The sequence below is a fragment of the Frieseomelitta varia genome, unplaced genomic scaffold (genome assembly GCF_011392965.1).
Source record: "Frieseomelitta varia isolate USP_RPSP 00005682 unplaced genomic scaffold, Fvar_1.2 scaffold_779, whole genome shotgun sequence".
NCBI classification, from domain to species: domain Eukaryota; kingdom Metazoa; phylum Arthropoda; class Insecta; order Hymenoptera; family Apidae; genus Frieseomelitta; species Frieseomelitta varia.
Genome location: NW_025110566.1, coordinates 48,002 through 67,543, shown reverse-complemented (window position 1 = coordinate 67,543; position 19,542 = coordinate 48,002). Strand labels below are relative to the sequence as shown.

General features: G+C 40.5%; 3 protein-coding genes across 10 annotated transcripts; 2 read left to right on the top strand and 1 right to left on the bottom strand.

Moving 5' to 3' along the window:
• The first annotated feature begins 744 nt into the window (after window positions 1-744).
• Window positions 745-5,796, top strand: LOC122535851 (carcinine transporter). Of its 4 annotated transcripts, XM_043667710.1 has the most exons (11): window positions 748-2,328; window positions 2,568-2,789; window positions 3,352-3,510; window positions 3,585-3,688; window positions 3,753-3,907; window positions 4,018-4,186; window positions 4,253-4,501; window positions 4,660-4,874; window positions 5,009-5,190; window positions 5,267-5,445; window positions 5,526-5,796. In XM_043667710.1, exons 1-11 carry the CDS (start codon window positions 2,257-2,259, stop codon window positions 5,734-5,736), a joined length of 1,917 nt encoding a protein of 638 aa, XP_043523645.1. In that variant the 5' UTR covers window positions 748-2,256; the 3' UTR covers window positions 5,737-5,796. The 4 variants fall into 4 exon arrangements, with proteins under 4 accessions (XP_043523646.1, XP_043523645.1, XP_043523647.1 ...); XM_043667711.1 differs by lacking the exon at window positions 5,009-5,190 and having other exon boundaries at window positions 745-2,328; window positions 4,660-4,828; window positions 5,246-5,445; XM_043667712.1 differs by lacking the exon at window positions 2,568-2,789 and having other exon boundaries at window positions 749-2,328.
• Window positions 5,797-6,056: 260 nt separating this feature from the next.
• Window positions 6,057-10,027, bottom strand: LOC122535854. 3 transcript variants are annotated; one of them, XM_043667717.1, is made up of 8 exons: window positions 9,798-10,027; window positions 9,239-9,346; window positions 8,945-9,154; window positions 8,072-8,602; window positions 7,335-7,404; window positions 7,110-7,272; window positions 6,344-6,571; window positions 6,057-6,283 (listed from the first exon to the last, which is right to left on the bottom strand). In XM_043667717.1, exons 1-8 carry the CDS (start codon window positions 9,822-9,824, stop codon window positions 6,238-6,240), a joined length of 1,383 nt encoding a protein of 460 aa, XP_043523652.1. In that variant the 5' UTR covers window positions 9,825-10,027; the 3' UTR covers window positions 6,057-6,237. The 3 variants fall into 3 exon arrangements, with proteins under 3 accessions (XP_043523652.1, XP_043523655.1, XP_043523653.1); XM_043667720.1 differs by having other exon boundaries at window positions 6,057-6,265; window positions 9,798-10,021; XM_043667718.1 differs by lacking the exon at window positions 9,798-10,027 and adding an exon at window positions 9,605-9,731.
• Window positions 10,028-11,603: 1,576 nt separating this feature from the next.
• Window positions 11,604-17,333, top strand: LOC122535852 (4-coumarate--CoA ligase 1-like). Of its 3 annotated transcripts, none has more exons than XM_043667715.1 (10): window positions 11,604-11,696; window positions 13,351-13,691; window positions 13,963-14,170; window positions 14,334-14,503; window positions 14,655-14,850; window positions 14,939-15,093; window positions 15,214-15,397; window positions 15,524-15,852; window positions 16,220-16,415; window positions 16,665-17,333. In XM_043667715.1, exons 2-10 carry the CDS (start codon window positions 13,449-13,451, stop codon window positions 16,748-16,750), a joined length of 1,767 nt encoding a protein of 588 aa, XP_043523650.1. In that variant the 5' UTR covers window positions 11,604-11,696; window positions 13,351-13,448; the 3' UTR covers window positions 16,751-17,333. The 3 variants fall into 3 exon arrangements, with proteins under 3 accessions (XP_043523650.1, XP_043523651.1, XP_043523649.1); XM_043667716.1 differs by having other exon boundaries at window positions 11,614-11,689; XM_043667714.1 differs by having other exon boundaries at window positions 11,616-11,796.
• Window positions 17,334-19,542: the final 2,209 nt, after the last annotated feature.

Below are 19,542 nucleotides of genomic sequence, written 5' to 3'. Positions count from 1 at the left end.
TCAAAGATGTTTTCACATCGTGCAGCGAGTCGTAAGGTAGAGATACTATTTTCCCTCGAAAATTGTAAAAATTCAAGTGTCTCTGAGAACGTTGAAAAAAATTTCTCTTTTCACGATTATGTCTCTCTCGAAATTTGTTTGCCATTTTATCGAACTCTGAATGCAAGGATTAAATGTTGCAATTTGTTGAATTATTTGTTCAATAAAACGTCGAACAAAAATCGTACGACAAATTTCAAGGATCCAAGTCGTCTGAAAATTTCCCTGCAATTTTGAATTCTTACGATTCGCATACAAAAAGTATCCTTTCCTATGTGCTGTACGATGCAAACGATATCTCTTTGGGAAAGAGATTGGCATAGCAGAGGTCGATTTAATAAATCGAGGCCGAATTTTATATATTTTCTCTGAGTTCAAGTCATTTTGAGTAGTTTCGTTTCGTTCGCATTGTAGCTTGAAGGTCGACAAATGTCTCGACTCGGATCGACGATTATTCAGACACGATTTTCTTCTCTTCGTCTCATTTTTTCCTTCTCTTTTTTCTTCCAGTTTCTTGTTGCGTCTCTCCGTCAGCAGGGACGCAACAAAAACGCGACGGGGCAAATGAAGTTCCTGTCTTTGAAGTCTCGTTAAAGCGGTTCAGAGCGTGGCACGGCGCCAGGTTTATCGCTGGTGATGGATGGTTTTCATACTCCCCTCCTCTCTTTTCTTTTTTTCTCTTTCCTTTTTTTTTTTTTTTTTTTTTTTTTTAGCGTTTGACAAAACGAGATTGTCCAAAATAAAAATTCATTTTGAATCTGTACACACGTAGTGATGCCATTATTACCAGTCGTCGCTCCAGCATCGAGCTTTTATTTTCTTACTTCGTTTTTTTTTTTTTTTTTCGATAATCACGCACCTTGACCTATCGTTTCCGATATCGTCGTCAAGAATAATCTCATAATGAAAACGCGGAAAATTTATCGGTCGACCGAGGCTCGATATGTACAGATTGAAAACACGAACAATTGCCTGTGTATTTCTTTTACTTCATCAATTGGATTACCGCGGATTCGAACGAAGCCGTATGGTCTCTTGATACCCAAGAATTTAGCGGTGATCTTTTTTTATTGCATAAAAATATCGAGAACGTAGTTCAACGACGCTACTGATATTTAATATTTGCTGTGAATCAGAATTCGTTTAATGAAATGCAAAAGACACGAAGCTTGTTACGCAAGTAAACAAAAAACGTTACACGGAAATTGTATGAAATACGTGAAAAAAATCGCATGTCTGATGAGCGTAAGATGTTGAAACTCAATTATAGAACTTGGCCGATGAATAATGAATAGAAAATTGGAAAATGACGCGAAAAGTCACGCGTTGTGTTCGAAGAATGAAACGCGGCCGCCATGCAGCATGTGTCAGCATTGTTCCTAATCTTCTCTAAGTACCCTTAACCCAATTGAATTAGAAGGGCACACCCCGTGACACGCGCCTCTGAAGTCGTGTCGTCTGCATTTGCTCTTTTTCGCGCGCGTGAAACGCGAGTGCGTGTACGAGTTCTATTCTATTTGTTATGTTTCTCTTTTTTTCACGAACGAACAAAAAGAAGCCAGTGGCTCGAGCTTGAGGCACTATATCTGAGAGATGAACAAAATCGGTGTATTCGTCATAAAAATTCCGGAGTAACTCCAGGGACGCGGCGCACTATTTCTTTATTGACAAAACTAGCACGTACCATACCATTAATTTGAATTGATTTTCTGCTATATACGCTAATTATCATACACACACGTAACTCTCGCAGACCTCTTCGACTTCATTTCATTTATTTGCTTTATGTCCTTTCATTTGATACGATGAGACGTTTGACGAAGTGAGTGTCCTTGAAAAGAGAAGAGTAATAGTTGTCGAGAGGGCACGCTTTTTGAAAGATGTTGAGCGAACAGTGGATTTGATCGACAGTGACCGATCAAATTTTCTAATTCATCCAATTGCTTTTGGGTTGGCCTCCTACCAGAACTCGCTAAATCTACTGCAAGAGCTGGCACACGCTATCTAAATACTTTTGTCTCTGGTTCGTGACGACCTCGGAGGGACGACCCTCGTGTCATGATCGCGCGAGGGTGAAAAAGAAAAAGACGTAGCAGGATGGAACAAATGGCACGTCGGTTGCATTGCCATCGGAAGGGAGTTAATACACGTCACGTAACGCGTTTCTAAGGTATCGGCGAAGTTTCGGTAGCCTGAGCGCGGGCAAAGTTCACGAGAATGGAGCATCTGGATGAAAATCAAACCTCAGGATCACCGAACGCCAAGACGACGGAAAACACGGATGACGAAGTAAGTAATTATATCTTTTGCAAGATTCGCAAAACAATTTTCATCGATGCTCGATGAACTTTGTTCTTAAGGTTCTCTGTTCTTATCTAATCGACTAAAATTTTTCTCGATTACTACGTGATTCGTTCAAACGTTTCTTACTTGTCATCTTGTTTATGATATATATCTAATCGGATAACGCGTTTTGATCGATTGTCAAAGAAGATTTACATTGGGATTAAGAGACGTGAGTTTCGTAGGATGGCTTCGATCTTGATGATCTTTTACCGATCGTCGGCGAGTTCGGTCGTTATCAAAAGCAACTTCTCTGGCTTGTGTGTCTCCCGGCGTGTCTTCCGTGTGGGTTTTGCGCCTTCAATCAGCTCTTCATGGCCGACACGCCACCCCACTGGTGCAAAGTACCGGGGTTGGAGAACCTCGATGTCTTCCGCAGAAAGAAACTCGCGATTCCTATCAGTCAGGTGCAATTGTTGGTCTGGGTGTTAACACTTATCTCCACTAGTTTATTTTTGTTGGGAAGAATTTAGACAGTTAAAGGATTTTTTTTTTCAAGCTATTTAGTAAAATTAACTCGTTGCTCGTTGAATGCGCCAATTCTTCCATTTCTGAATTATTCAACAGCTAATTGTTCAAACATCCATAATTCTGCCATCAGCTTTCGACGAAAGTAATAATGAAAAGTATTTTATATCCTAAATATTGTAGGAATGACTGTAAATTTTAATTGCTGCTGTTATTAGTAAGTTAGGCAGTCGATAAGATTTAGGATCGGCTTATAATTTTAATAACCCGGGATTACTCACGTGGGAGTCTAGTGTAGATACATCCCGGAACTAGACTCCCAGGTAATCCCGGGTTAATCTCTGCTGTTTGCCAGCAAACCCTGTTTCTCATACTTCCAACAAGATTTTCTATCTTAATAATGTAGAGAAAGCGCCATTTACCCCTAATAGAGTATCAACGCTTGCTTCAATAGCTGCATGCTATTTGTTCTCAGTATTGTAACATCGCTTTCATAATTAGGACGACAATGAAACGTACAGTCAATGCACACGATACGATATCGATTGGACAGCGGAAAACGTTTCTGTCGTGACGACAAACACATCGTGGCCCATTGTTCCATGCGATCATGGTTGGGAGTATGAAACTACAGAAGTGAAATCTTCCATCGTTATCGATGTATGTTCACCTTTCCATGTTTCGGTAACGACGATCGTTCAGCTTTGTAATTAATTGCTATTGAAACGTTACAGTTCGATCTCGTGTGCGATCACGCGATTTACCCGACCATCGGGTTGGTGGCTTTGAATACGGGAGGACCGATCGGGGTGTATCTCTTTGGTACCTTAAATGACAGGTAACGAACAATAGTTTAGAAACGTAGGTACAGATTGATTCATTGTTTCTGTTACATCGCGTAGAATCGGTAGAAGATTGTCCTTTTTCACGTGCCTGGCGACTTTGATAACCGGTGGATTTTTAACGTCGATGTCGAACAGCTTTTGGACCTGGGCTGCTACCAGAGTGGTCGTCGGCCTGACCATTCCTGCCATTTACCAAATACCTTTCATCATATGTAAGACTCGTCGAAGAAAAATAATCCGGGGCATACGATAACGATACGGGAAATGATTTTTTTTATTGAAGGAACGAGAGACTAATTTCTTTCCAATTTCTTACAAACAGCTCTGGAACTGGTTGGACCAAATTATCGATCATTCGTGACGGTGATGACGTGCAGCTTTTACACAATGGGATTGTGTATGTTGGCTGGTGTGACCTATTTGATAAGAGATTGGAGAACGCTTGCTCTAACTACGAGTGCACCTTTCCTGTTGTATATCGTCTACTGGTGGTGAGTGATTGCTTACCACTCTGCCCCACTCTTTCCGCCGTAATAAAACGTCTGAGATGATTCCAGGTTCCTGCCGGAGTCACCGAGATGGTTGCTGGCGAAGGGTCGCTTAGGCGAAGCGAACGACATCCTGGAACGGTTGGCCAAAGTAAACGGGAAAGAGTTACCGATCTCTTTCACGCAAAAACTTCGGCAACGAATGATGATGTCACGGTCCAAAAGTGAAGAGGAGAGATTACGCAGCGGGCCCGGTGTATTATCTCTCTTTAAAACACCTAATATGCGTCTAAAGACGAGCCTGATCACTCTAAATTGGTAAATAGAAATTTAAGTGCCAGATGAATCGGTGAATATTCAAATCGGCAAAATACGTCTTGCAATGTTTTCGTTTTTATTCACCATTGTTTATCGACCATACACATGACTGATAACGACGAAATAAATCAGTCTGAATTTTTATCTTTTCTTCCTAGGTTCGCCAACAACATGGTATACGTTGGATTATCTTACTACGGACCAGCATTGGGTAACGAGGAACACTTGAGTTTTTTCTTCTCGTCGTTGGCTGAGATTCCAAGTTACATGGCCTGTTGGGTGGTGATGGATCGATGGGGTCGTCGCTGGCCTCTTTGCTTATGCATGGTACTGGCTGGCGTGTCGTGCATCGCCACGGTTCTTTTGTCACCCGGTACTAAATCACACTAATAAAAGAGACGATGGCGACAGGAGAAAAAGAAAACAAAAATAAAATAAACAAAAAAAAAAGAAAGAAAATTGCAATTTTTAAATTTCAATGATTCCGTTTCTTTTTCTTTTCAACAGACGCAGTTATGGCTACGCTAATTCTATTCCTCTTATCAAAATCCGCGATATCGGCCTCTTTTCTAATTATATATCCGTTCGCCGGTGAACTTTACCCCACGCAGTTACGCGGCGTAGCGATCGGTTTCTCAGCCTACATCAGCGGTCTCGGTCTCATAATCATTCCTTTTGTTACATATCTTGTAAGTTATCGCAAATATGTTTATCGTGCGTCTGTAGCCAGACAAATCTTCCAAGCATTTACGTCATTTCGCGCAGGGCAAGGAGAACTTGGTGCTGCCCCTCGTGATCCTCGGTGTGGTGTCTGTAATTGGCGGACTGTCTGGCCTCCGTTTACCCGAGACACTGCATCATCGATTACCACAGACCGTAGAGGAAGGAGAATTGTTTGGGAAAGATTGGACATGTGCTGATTGCTTTCGTTGCGTCCCGATCAAGTACGATCTGCTTATTAAAACACACAAACACTGTATCTCTCTTACATATTGACTTGAGTGGCTTGTTTGGCTGATTTTAGACCATCGTCGGCCGCAGCATCTTACGAAGATTTATCGATCCGAGAGACCGTGGAGATGCACGAAGTTCCCGAGGCACCGATTCCTCAGAGGCTGCTGGAGGATCAACAAAGACCGAGCAATGCGAGCGTGCGTCGGTTGGTTCGACAGTCCAGCGTGATGGACACGCAGCGGGATTCCGATGGATCGATTAAGATGACTTATTGGTTTTAGATTTGAATCGAGCTTTGAGTTTCAAAATAAAACCGAAACTATCGACCCAGAGAGGTATCATTGCCTGTAGGGTTTCGTCGTGTATCTTCCTTTTTACGCGTGAACCAATCGCTTTTATACAAGCTTCCTTGTATAACATATCATAAGAAAAAGCTCGTACAAATGATCGGGGCAATTCGATGAAATATTCAATCTGAATAATCGATTTTAGTATTCGCGATCGAATGGGTTCCGAGCTTATCTTAAGTATTAATCTTACTGTAGACAATCGGCTGAAACGAAATGTAAAGGACGCGAACAGAGATATTAACAACGAATTCTTTTCTCGTGTACATCTTGCAATTTATTCCCACATCTGGTATACAAAACACGAAGATTAAAGGTGGAGGAAAAATAAGGAAGAAGGTGGTGTCAGCCATGGAACTGACTCGTGGAATCGGGCGAGCTGTATCTCGTGTTTCCGATCGAATCTTTGTCCAACCTTCTCCTATCTCTTCGACTTTAAAGTCGAGTGGTTCTGTTGTAGCAGCTGCAACCAGGAGGATCACTGTACGATTTCGATATCAATGTTCCATAAAATAGTCTCATCCTTTCTCATCTTATTTACCTGTCCAGTAATCGCTGCTTTAGCTCTGGTGGATAGGTTACGTATATGTAATGGTCGGGCATTTCTTCGTTCGAAGGCAAATTATCGTCCCCTGGCTCACCTTTTCTTCTTCCGCTGGATCTACTTTCGCCAGGACCACTCTGATCGTGTAACGAGGACGTAGCCGTGAGATCTCCATCCGTGTAATCTAAGCTCCCGGTTCCGTCCAGCCTGTCTTCTTCCGCTGAACTATAAAATGCAAATGCAGGTGAATCATTGTAATATTAATAGGAAAATCATGTCTCATTTGAATAAGACGAATAAAGTTTGAACAACAACGACGATATCTAAAATTAAATTTGACATTAACATATTCGAGTTGAACTGTCATAATAATATCGGATATTATTTTTGTCGCGGTAGTATCAGTTTGTTCGGTAAATCGGTCAAGTGTAAAACGAGCGTACTAAGCTATTCGTCGTACTTTTCGAGATATTTTTGACTTATTTAACTTATTCAGATGTTTCTAAGTTGTTGAAAAGTCCGATTATTGAAACGATACTTTCAAACGATATTACGTGTGAAAAGAATAGGCGAATCATTGTTGTTGCAGTTATTTCCGTTACGTGGTTTCTCGTCTTTAATTATACATGCACGGCTGCATATGTGACGACAGTCGTCGCGCTGATAATTCCTTTTATCGCATTGCTTGAATTTATGTAAATAAAAGTCGACGATAAACTGCGAAACAACATTGATATGAATAAATATGATCCAACGTACGTACTTAAACAGCACCCAAATAATGTAGTAGCACGCGTAAATCGACGAGAACAGAACTATCAGAAATATGGTTAACAGGTACCAGGGTGTGTGTCTTTGTTGCCTTTTCGTGTCCTCCCAATATCTGTCGCAGCTGAGGTACCAACATATCGCACGATTCAATTCTCCTGGAAAGAGACACTCGTAAATACAATTTTATAAATAAAACTAATTGATCGAATCTGCTTACCTTCGATCTCCTGGAAATCTCGTACCGAAAGATTCGTCAGAAGTCCAGCGATACAATCGCGGATCAATACCTGTTGATGTTATTCAAACGATAATATTTTTGCAACATTTATCTTGTTTATGAACGATTATCTTATTTATGATACGAGCTATTTCATCCTATACGACAATTTACTACTACTTATTCATTTCTTTATCAACTGTGTTAATCAACGCTGTTAATCTACGAATTATGTGGAAGGTTGTGTTAATAGCGATATTTTTATTTGGATGTAGAAGAAGCTTACGAGAACCTCGTAAATGCGATTATTTGTTTTATGTTACACAAATCAGCCCAGATTATTGGTTAAATTTTTTTCGAATATACTACAAAAAAAGACAGGGTTATTTGTAGGAATTGTCAATAAATGTGAAAGCGTTTCATAAAGGCTACAGCTTCCAAAGACAATACATGCTACCTCATATTTGCTATCTGCGCGATAATCTTACATTCTGAAATCCTTGAGTGCCACAAAGGACTAAAATCTCGATCACAAGACCACGAGAAGGATATCTATTATTCCTCTCTCTGACGAGCAGACATCCTCTTATCGGATTGAAAAGGTCGTCCACTTATTCATATCGCTCGGCTTTTTTCAGATCAAATTTTTATCGAGATATTCTCAAGATTTTCCGAGAAATAAATCAGATTGTTCCTCGTTAAAATCTTTTACAATCTTCCTACTACAATCAACTAACTTCGCACTGCAACTTCAGCTTTTGCAGCTCCTCCGGCTTGCAGTTGGCCTTCAGCTTCCTCAGATGCAACCCCTTACGCCTCTTCTTATCGACGGCTGGCAATGCCGCTTCCACAAGGTTCTCCTCGTCGTCTTCGTCGTCCTCTTCGTCCTCGTCCTCCTCGTCATTGTCGCAGGCGTTGCTCTTGTTATCAGGACCAGCGATTTCCACGTGATACGCCGTCCCTGGCAGACGATGATTCTCTAAAGCGCCGCTGTCCTCTCGATGACAGTATTGCTGAATGTTGGTGACAGCACCGCCACCGCCTATAGTGCAGGCTTTTTCTACCGAATACGTCCTCGAGAAGCTGCCTCGCGACTCACAAGGCATCACAGAAGTGGAACGTTGCTCCGTGTTTTCTTTCCAGACTTGTATGTCTGTGCTGTGGTGGCCAGCCTCGTCGTCCACCAGAGAACTTTCGAAGTCTCGGTTACCCAGCACGTCGCACCTCATGATGTCGCAGTAATCCGCGAGGCACACCGCGTCCTCCGCCTGGCCACCAAACAATTTCATTTATAATTGACTCACTTGGCAATTGGTCTCATTGGTATCTGAAGTTATTTACGATTTTCTGCACCAGATGGAAATTGAAAATTGTCTTACAATATTAACAAAGTTGTACAACACGCGTAATCTAGTCTTGGTAACGTAGTCTAGGCATTAATATATATACAAATAAGTTTTTTGTCGCGTGTATGTCACAAGTCAGCAATAATTCTAATTTATCTTTCTATATGTAGTTCTATTTATCTTTCTATCATCTCCAATTTTTTTATGCAGTTGTAGATCAAGTAAATAATTGTTCTGACGTATCGGAAAAAGAAAAATATATACCGTGTTAACGTTACTCTTGTGTCTGTTATCGAAATGGGCATCCAAGTGTTTTTCTGCATAGAAAGACTTGCCGCACAGGCCGCAAGTCCATTGTGACGGTCTGTGCTGATGTTTCGCCCTTTGCTGGGGCCGAAAAATGTCTCGACTTTCGTGGAACGGACACTCCAGCGGCAGCTCTACTTGATGCTTCTTCAGGATTGGCATCCATCTCTGAAACCACGAGAAGAAAGTTGAAGGATTTGCCTCGGTGATCCGCCAGATCGAGAACGCGAAAATCTCGAGCATCATCTTTACCTTCTGCACTATCCTCCTCACCACGGACGCTCGATCGCGGGGGCATGATATTTTAAAGACGCTGGGTCCTGGCCAGGGGATTACAGACAAGAGTAACACTATCAAGACCTGCGAAATGTAAAACACACATGTTTACTTGTTCCTCCTTTCATTTCTTGCGTTCGAACGAGCAACGTTCAGCTAGATCATTGTCGTTCGTTTGTGCAAGAAGCACTCGTCCATAGTGCCATAATTATTTTCAACTTCGTACTATCTATCGTTCTACGTTCGTTATGTCTTTCTGGTCGCCCGTCTCGTGGAATATTTGTACGAACGTGGCAAAATGATCGCTAGTAAACAGGCATGGAAGGAAAAATTTTCACGCACTCTGATCGCTTTAGTCATTGTTCCTCCGTTTTGCACGACGCTTTCCCGCAAAAAAACCGATCGTCTCACGTCCGAAGTGTGGAAAAAATTGATTCGTAATGACGCAATCTCGCTGACGTGACGAATAGACGATGACCATTCCGCCTGTCGATACAAACACTTGTCAATTTGGCCGACTTTCTCTTTTAATTACCTCGAAATGAAAGGGTTGGGTCTTCATTCATAGCACAGATTCGCCTAGCGACAGTGACCTGGTGCTCGGCGATAACCTCGGCGTTTCAACTTGTAACACGCAAAATCCCGTTTCTCGATATACTTGCTCGCGATTCACGGTCAACTAGGGACGTAACGGGGGTTGCAGCGAGGATCAGCTATAGGGGTGAACGTCGACATGGCGTCGTCGTTACCTTTGCCAACAGGGGTGACTATTTCTAGGGTGCTCGATATCTACAACTAATCCGCCTTAGTGACTAACTAACTTGACGAAATTGTTCCGTATTTATGAAAATTTGTTTACCGTGTTACGCACGTTTAAATATACCGTTCATTTTGTACATTTTGTACAATTAGACTTTGTCATAAATCCTGTATAATGGAATTTGTTAAACATATATTTTGTCCATTGATAACCGATAGTACTCGTTAAACTACGCTTTAACGTTTAATTTACGTGTCCGACGAGCGAATGACTGACTCGTGATTCACGTTTCATTGAGAATGGACATGCCTTTTCGAATTGCTCGTTGAAATTCCTTTTTGACGCGTGTTTCGTGACTCTCGTTGTACGGACCTGCACGCGACGTCGGAGTCGGCGTCGATGACGACGCGCCGACGCATCGACGCCGCGACAACGTGTCGGATGCAATAATTAAAATTAAGTGCGAACGGCGTACGAACGTTGAAAAAATATTATAGTTCTCGTCGACGAGTGTCATATTATCGGGTCATCGACGTTGATTTCACGATCGAATCGCTTTGCCGTATGTTTATAAATAAATGCAACAAGCTTGCTTGTCCGAGATTCACTTATAGGGTGTTCGTTTTGTCGACGAACGATAAACCGTCCAAAGGGACGGAATTTTGTCGCCAGATGGCAAGACGGGATACGTTTTTACGATCGAGAATTGGACTTTGTATCGTTCGAACCGCCGGAGACATCGACGCGACTTTTCTTATTCCTTTTTTCCCTCCCCTCTCATCGAGAACTGTGCACCGAGATGCATAATTCCTTTCGGTGTAGGAGTATTGTTATATAATGCAAATAGCAAAACCATCTGACTTTAATCATGTAATTTTTGTATCTTGTCTGAAAGAAAAATGTCGTACTCTACGCTGTAAAGAGTAGACTCTATGTTTCGAAGCATTATCGTGGTTTTATAAACGTATGTAATTAAAGTATAGAATGAATTAATTGCGAAATATTTAATTTAATGCAAATATTGTAACGCGTGCTTTATTTTACACTACAAAAGTGCATTATATACCTCTTTGAACGTAAACGCTAGTCTAGTGATAATTATATTTAATAACGTAAACGCAGTCTAGTGATAATTATATTTAATAATGTATTATCACAATTATATATATCGTGTTCGATTCGAAGAAATTTAGAGATAGGTAACAAAAAATAACAAAATACAATGTATTAAAATATTTTGTACGTGTCACGTTGAAAATACGAATCGTAATCTAATCGATCGGATTTTTTTGTGCATCGTGGCATGAGAATCATTATTATAAAAAAAAAAAACACAAATGACCGTGAAACGACCTTACGTATATATTTGCATGATAATTAATCTTTCATAATCACCACAGAATCAACTGCATGCAATTGAGCGAAGTGTATTGTAACAGCGCGGCTGTACGCGAATCAGTAAATGTATTCTTTATAGATTCTGTCCTCGGAAAAGCAAAATCCTCTCTTCCCGATCACCTTGTATACGCCTTCTTTGCTAGCGTGCTAGGTGGGGGAATGGTATCTACAGGCGAGCAGAAGTTAAATGGTTTGCCAGAGAATCCCGTAGTCTGTCAGTGAAAACAGTAAAGCGAACAAGCCTCCTTCAGTTCCGTGCAGTTGCATCGGTTCGTGGTAATACGAATTTTCGAATTGCGTCCCGTCATTGCCGGCGACCAAATCGAGTAGCCCGAATCATTCGCATTTGCGTAACTTCTTGGGGAAGACCCACAAGGTTTGCTACGTTTCTCTCTTGGTTCCACGGACATGTGCATCACACGCCCGAAATTAAATTTTCTTTGATTAAATTGATCGTGATCGGGGTGAAAATGCGAGACTTTCGCTGTACTGAACCGGTTTCCGCCTGTTTGTCGACTTTCACGAAACTAGAGACTTTGACTTTCCGATGCAACAGGTCGGCGAGTGGAGATTGATCGACCGATCGATGAGAATTGTAAACCCTTATAATCGATCGTCCCACATTAGGATCAAGAGGTCGAAAAACCAATAATTTATCGTCGATCAAGTGTTTCGAGTTCCATTGACGGGAGCACTATTGACGTTTTCATTCGCGTGTCTGCGTTTGTTGTGAGAACGACGTCCCGTGGCTTTATCAGGGACTCCCCATCCGTTTTATTGCGTTACCGTAGGACCCATATCGCGGATAATGAATTCGTGTAGCTCGAAAACGCCTGAAATAATTAGCCTCTATTTGCCAGAGTCGCCGCCAATGCTTGGCGAGCGAACGTTCACTCTCGGAAAGCATACATAGAATGTTATTCGAGGCACCGTCTGGCGTTCCAAATGCGGAGGAGTCGGAGTCTCCGAGCCGGTGCTGCACAATTTCTCCTGCTTTTCAGAAAGTTCAATGGTTTCCTGGTCAGGTTAATTAGCATCGATTTGCCACATAATCTGCATCGGTCATAGCGAGACATAGCGAGCTTATACCCTTCCATCTTCTTTATGAATACCGGAGTTTGTTTATGTGTACGTTCAATGTTCGTTGATATATATATTATATTCTACGAATTCTGTAAACGTGATAATGCGATTTTCTGTTTTTCTACTATCATCGTGGAAAAACGTTTAATGGAGGAACACCGTCTTACAAGTCACGCTTGACTTTTGCATTTATGCCGCGATATTAAAGCTGACGTATATATTTATTTAGAACTGATATGACATCGGAACTTAACTGAAATGTGTTAATATCGAACTGCCTTGTACTTTGAACCGTTCATTATTCACCAACAATTTGTCATACTACCAATTATGTTTTCTCTTTCTGATTTCACAATTCAAGATAAACTCTGATAAGCCGTTTGCCATTTTGATTGCAAACGTTTGCGTTCGCAGTGCAACTGATTTCATCTCTCGGGGTTCACCGACATCGATTCAGCAGTCCTTGGCATAATTATTAACGCATGAATTGCATACTGACGGTTGATCACTTTTATTTCAAAAACAATTCGTAGAATATTTGTTATATCAGTAGCGATAAATTCGATAAAATCGGGAGAAGGTTTACATTGTCCGGTTAATATTCAATATCAATCATCTTCCGTAGTCGTAACTTACAATCGTCAGATCTTATTCGAAAGATTTGACGCGGTTTATATCTCGACGTCGATTTTATATCTCTGTTCAAAAGTTTCGTTCTCTTTATCGGCACACGAATTAACACATCGGATCGCACGCGTTATTCGTTGCGTTGCTCTTCTACGGCTAGATATTTTTCATTCTTATGCAGTACAAATCTCATCGTGCTCTTCTTCCGTTTCTTTTTCAGGATTTCACGTGGTTCTGCATGGTCATCTAAGTCTAGCAGCTTGCTGATGAGTTGTTGTTGACTTGTTAATAAATTGCCGAGACGTTCACGTTTGTATAATGACGAGCATCAGACAAATTCTTCGTTACGCGCGAAAACTCGGCCAGATATCGGAGAATGGGATGAAAGTTGCAAATCGGTCAGTGAGATACGCGTCGACCCAGGCACAACAGAAAATCGTCGAGGATGAAAATGGAAAAAAAATTTTCCCGTCACCGTACGGCGAATTCACGCCCACGGAGATGCTCACTCATGAGTTCATCTGGAAGAACATTGAAATTTACGCCGATAAGATTGCGCTGGTAAACTTTCGTAAATAAAGCGTAAATTCTTTTTCCCCTTCTTGTTAGTGAAACAATTTAGTTAATGAAACAAAGTATGATAAAAAAAAAAAAAAAACAATCATGTCGATATATGATAATCATTTGATTTATTGACAACTTTAATAATATAATCTAAAAGTCAAATGAATTGACTGCCTCATTTATTTATATACGTTTAATTAAGATTGGATAGATATAGCATTACCTGCGTATTGCAGCTCTTCTAATGCAATCGATGTTACTATTTTAGGAGTGCGCGGTGACTGGAAGGAAATATACGTACAGCGAAGCTAGGGACGCGACTAATTACATTGCCAGAAGTTTGATAAATATGGGTTTAAGAAAGAGTGACGTAGTTGCCTTGATAACACCCAATTATCCGGAAGCGATTTTAAGTGCTATCGGTATTTTAGAGGCCGATCTTATTGCCACTACTGTGAATCCTAATTACACGTCTAGTGAGTACATCGGATTAATTATTTCATTCAATCATGTAGCACGTACATGTATATGGATATGTGTATCGACTCGTTTCTTGATCTGTATCTCTAATTTATTCAGCACGATTGTTTTTTCTGTTTCTTTTTCTTTTTTCTTAAATCATATTCCATTATCGTACAGATGAAATTAAGAGGCAACTGCAGTCTGCCGATGCGAAGGCGGTCATTACAGTGGTAGAAATTGCACAGATCGTACTCGAAGCCACGAGAGATACTCCCGCATCTGGAGCACCCTTCGTGGTTATCGAGGATGGTAGCGGACCTATTCCCGAGGGCACTGTGCCGTTTAAGGTGCGAACTAAAACTGATCAGAGCGTGTCGAGCAGCCAAACGAATTGATGAATTCGAATTCATAGGCGTTGAAAACTGTATTTCGTATAATACGATACGTTCGCTTGAACGCTGGCCCAAGATAACGAAACTCTTCCCTTTTCTTTTCTAGGATCTCATCACGCGAGGGAAAACGTTACCGTCTATAACCAGATATCACTCGTCTCCCGAAGATGTGGCCATTTTGCCATTCTCCAGCGGAACGACAGGCATGCCAAAAGGGGTCATGTTGACGCACAACAATTTAGTCGCTAATATGCAAATGGTGGACTACACGTGCAAAAATCTACTGTGGAAGACTACAACTGGTTAGCGAACGTTCTCTCTTGCAGTTATTCAATTATTCGTTCGTTTAATATCGTTACGTCGTTGAAAAGCTTCATTATTTCTTTTCAGCCGATTTCCAAGAAGTATTACCCGTTATATTACCTTTCTTCCATATTTTCGGGTTTAACGGTTTAGTGTTGCCGCGTCTTGCCTGCGGTACGAAATTAATTACCATTCCTAAGTTCTCGCCAGAGCTATTCATTGACGTTTTAACGAAGCACAGGGTGAGAATTCCGTTGGGATATATGTTATATCTTTCCGTTTAATTTTTGGCAGAATGCGTTTCTGGAAATGTTTCTCTAATGTCGTTTTCTTTTTTTTTTTTTTTTTCTTTCATCTTGCAGGTGACGGGCCTCTTTATAGTTCCGCCGATACTTTTGTTCTTCAACGTTTCCACATTCCTCAAGAAACAGAATTTCGAGAACATGCATCACTTCATCACTGGAGCGGCTCCGCTGTCGAACACAGACGTGGAAAACTTCTATCGAAAGTATCAGTTGAACAACGATCAATTGAAAATCTGTCAAGGTACGCCACGGAATATCAATGAACGCCGACTGTGCTTCTGAAAGTTTTATTTTCGAATCGTTGATACTCGAAGAAATTGAGATCCAGCGAAATACACGTAATTTTCTTTCTTCCTTCTTCGTAAAGGATTCGGAATGACAGAGACTTCGCCGGTTGTGTCCCTGGACGTGAGCGGCACGAAACCAGGAAGTATCGGGAGGAACATTGCTGGCTGCGAATTACGATTAGTCGATCCAGTTACAAAGGAAGATATTACTGATCAGGGTCAGACCGGTGAAATATGGGTTAGGGGGCCTCACATTATGAAAGGGTACTTGAACAACGAGAGTGCCACGAGGGAAATGATCGTCGAGAACGGTTGGCTGAGAACGGGAGATATCGCTTATTACAACGAAGAATTTTATTTCTTCGTCACGGATAGATTGAAAGAGTTAATCAAGGTTAAAGGATTTCAGGTAAATGACACTTGCGTTCGGAGAATTTCTAGATAATGTATCAACTATGTAACTAGCTTTTCTAACTTTACCATTTTATCAGAAGCTTATAACGTTTACGTATCAAACGTTATCGCGTCTTGTGGTTTGCACTTGATAGTAATTCAATATTGACAGAAAACTGGTGTTTGTTATATAACGAAATGTATATAAATACTGTCAGTTTTTTCAATCGGGGTCAAAGTATTCAATCGTATGTAGAATAGTGTCTCACGCCTTTTGTATCTTGAATTGCTTGCGTTCTCTTTTACCGGGGACACGGGAATAGATCAATTTTTTGATTTTTGAAAATGTTGTTTTCCTTTATCGAGTTGATATTTTGTGTCAGGTGCCGCCAGCTGAATTGGAAGCTGTGTTAAGAACGCATCCAGACGTTCAGGAAGCTGCCGTGATCGGCTTGCCGGACGAGAGATGCGGTGAGATACCTAAAGCGTTCGTAGTAGTCAAGAAAGGTTCAAAAGTAAGCGAGGGAGATATTAAGGAGTTCGTTAAAGACAAAGTGTCTGAGTACAAACAGCTTCAAGGTAAGATTTTTATGTATGAAAATGAGAATCAACGCATTTACGATGTTTTGAAATTTGACCTAAAGCTTCGTTGAGTTATTTAAAATAATTCAGTAGGAGTATTTTATTACCAATCTATTAATATTTTACTTTCTTCGCCTTTGTTTTCTGCGTTTTTTTTTTCTTTGCATTTCCGTGCAGTACAAAGTTCGTTAAAAATTTATGAATAATTATCGTGAGTGACTGTGCAAAATGAATTTGAAATTTCAGGAGGGGTCACGTTTGTAAAGGATATACCAAAGAACGCAAGCGGGAAAATTCTTAGAGCGAAATTGAAGAGTGATTACGTGAAATGAAGGAAGAATCTGATGCAAAGTCTCGCTCGACGATTGACTATCATAATGGGATCAATTATTAATTAAGGACAGAGGCCAACGAATCGTTTCTATGAAATCGATTGTCGTGACAATATGAATCATATTGACTGCTATTTCGCTGCGAGACTATGGAAGTGTTAATAATGATAATCGATCAACAACTGCGCGTTCAATCGATCTCTTCAGGTCTTCACAAATATCTTCTCGATAGTTCACTCTTGTCGTTCATTTGCATTTTTTTTCTTTACAACTTTAAGAAAGCGGAGGATAGGAAAGGTGAGCAACGATTTTTAATCATTATAGAGAAAAAAAAAAAAAAAAAAAAAGAAACATAATCGCGTATGAGCGCGCTTTCAAGAAAGGAATTTGAAAGATTTACGCGTATTATTTTTAATAGCATTTGATATATTATAGTTTGGTTCTGGTGCTATCTGTAACAGTGCAATTAATTTTTAAGGCGAGAAGGTAATGTGATATAGACACTGGATTCGATTTTTATAAATGATTTATACTAGAAAATAACGGATATATCAAGAAATAAAATATTTTATAGTCGTATTACGTAAGTTGTATCTTCCAGTAAGTATACTCTAAAATTATTACATCAACTTATTCTAAATAAGTCATATCTTTTAAATTTATTATTAGGATTACTTGCAGTTTCATATGTTTCATTTGTGAAACCTTCCATCTCAATTTTTTATGCGTCGAAAAAATTCATTATGTATCGCCTCAAGCAAGATAGTACTTATTACGTACATTCGCACTAACAATAAATTGTGATAAAAACGTTATAAATATTCAGCAGGAAAATTGTATCATTTACATTTTATTAGCATTACAAATTTATTTTTGTTGAAAAAACAACGTCAGGAATGTAAATTTTATAACTAGGATATTTTAGTTATAATTTTATGAATAGAATAGTTTAGTTAGTTATGTATTCCGAGTTTAATTGATATTCTGAGTATTCGTTAAATAACTCTTAGGAGATAGAAACAGATAGTCGATTAGATATTGAAGCATTATTTGGCTGAATATAACAATTCAGGAAGGAGAGAGCAATTACACAAATAAGTTAAGAGCGACTGTTCACAGATATTCTGCATTTAGAAATTTCTCTGTGATTAATCGTAAAGTAAAAAAAAATCTTTCTTTCATGGTACGCTGTTGCAACTTGGTGCAACAGTTTCGTAAAAGAGTCACCACGCATAGAGCCTAATTTCCACAGAATAGCTTCCTTTGACTGTTCAATATCTCCACATTGACAGACCTACTATCTGGCTCATCAGGCATTCCCTGTGAATTCAACGATAATCACCGGTGCGTTCTGTCATCTCGCCGGCATTCGAAAACGTCCAAATTAAGCTACCGCACGTGAATTTCTATGAGATTGCTCGCGCCGCCATTTAATCTCTCGAAGACTGCAACTGCGTCGTTCTGCAAATACGTCTATCGCTCGCAGAGATTTGCTTTCGAGTTTCGCTTCGAGCCTGCTAGACAGGTAAATGTTCTTGGGATCGAATCGACGTTCAAAATAGGCAGGAGGAGGTGAAGCTTCGAATGGAAACAAACGAGCTGCTTTCCACCCTTAATCCGTGCGTTCCGAGTGTGTGTCTCAACCTCCTGGCAAAATCCTCGCAATCTCGCTCTATCCTGTTCTCCGAGTCGTAATGCATCGACTTTGCAAAATTGGAAATAAGTGAAATTTTCTTCTCCTCGATCTCGAGGAAACTGAGAGTTCACAGGATGAAGGTTTTCGTAGAGAAAGTAAGAAGGTTCGTAGAGTTTCAGGGTTTTTTTTTTGAATTACGGAGCGACCAGAAAACAAAAACCAACCAACTGGTTTGACGTAACCGGATCGTTAGTACTGAATTTGAGCAAGTCACTCGTTTATCGTATAGAGGAAACATAAAAAATAATATTTCCAGATAAGATTAAGTAATATTTACTACAGTTTGTGAAATTAATCAGCGTGACTGTTGAGTTGAGTTTCTAAGTTGTAAACAAAATACTCAACTCGTGTTCTTGAATATCTCTCTGTTATAATTCTCTTATACATTATTTGTCCTTCGTGATGGAAAACATGTATTACTTGTCCTTACGTTACACACGCACATATGTACGTACATGCACACGGAATCCCATTGCTTTTGAGTTTGCAGACGATAGTTGTATCTTCTTTCCCATTTGACTACAGCAAATGTTCCAGCTGGAAAATTAAGTTCTCAAGACAAGCGGCCACCGCAAAGTATCGGATACCTCCGCCGACCGTGAACTGTAAAGTTTGTCTCTCCGGGAACGTCCGGGGAGACGATGGAGACCCCGGCGTAAACGGTCGGAATTTATTTCACGGGCGCGTTCAGCTTTCCGAACGATTCAACCTGGAGCGCCTGGCGTTTCACGTTCGATACGTGGAAATAGCGTTGCCCGGGCGGAAATCGACGCAAATAAATCAATCGGGCCCCCGAATGAAATCAAACAAACGTGCGTTCAGAGACGTTTCGACGATTCGACGAGCGTCACCTTGACGAGCGCTATCTTGCGTCTCGTTTTATTCGGCGTAGGCTAGTCGAGCGGGTTGGAGACGCACGTTTTCTTTTTTTTCTCGCCTTCTGTTTCTCAGGTTGCTTCCTCTCTTTTTTTCCTCCTCTTCTTTCACCTCGTTCTTTTTATTCTCTCGACACTCCGTAGTCACGTTCTAGTAACGATAGACAGTCTCGTTTCGCGTTGCGCGACAGTGCAAAGTCCGTCTTTCTTTTTTTCCTTCT

What these genes read in the sequence shown, in the direction of transcription:
- LOC122535851 (XM_043667710.1), top strand. Translation starts at nt 2,257, where the DNA reads ATGGAGCATCTGGATGAAAATCAAACCTCAGGATCACCGAACGCCAAG. An exon ending in CGGAAAACACGGATGACGAA is followed by an intron (nt 2,329 to 2,567) that starts GTAAGTAATTAT and finishes TGAGTTTCGTAG; the next exon opens with GATGGCTTCGATCTTGATGA. An exon ending in AGCCTGATCACTCTAAATTG is followed by an intron (nt 4,502 to 4,659) that starts GTAAATAGAAAT and finishes TTTTCTTCCTAG; the next exon opens with GTTCGCCAACAACATGGTAT.
- LOC122535854 (XM_043667717.1), bottom strand. Translation starts at nt 9,824, where the DNA reads ATGAAGACCCAACCCTTTCATTTCGAG. An exon ending in TGAGGAGGATAGTGCAGAAG is followed by an intron (nt 9,155 to 9,238) that starts GTAAAGATGATG and finishes TCGTGGTTTCAG; the next exon opens with AGATGGATGCCAATCCTGAA. An exon ending in ATTATTTGGGTGCTGTTTAA is followed by an intron (nt 6,572 to 7,109) that starts GTACGTACGTTG and finishes TGCATTTTATAG; the next exon opens with TTCAGCGGAAGAAGACAGGC.
- LOC122535852 (XM_043667715.1), top strand. Translation starts at nt 13,449, where the DNA reads ATGACGAGCATCAGACAAATTCTTCGTTACGCGCGAAAACTCGGCCAG. An exon ending in TCAATTGAAAATCTGTCAAG is followed by an intron (nt 15,398 to 15,523) that starts GTACGCCACGGA and finishes TTCTTCGTAAAG; the next exon opens with GATTCGGAATGACAGAGACT. An exon ending in TCAAGGTTAAAGGATTTCAG is followed by an intron (nt 15,853 to 16,219) that starts GTAAATGACACT and finishes ATTTTGTGTCAG; the next exon opens with GTGCCGCCAGCTGAATTGGA.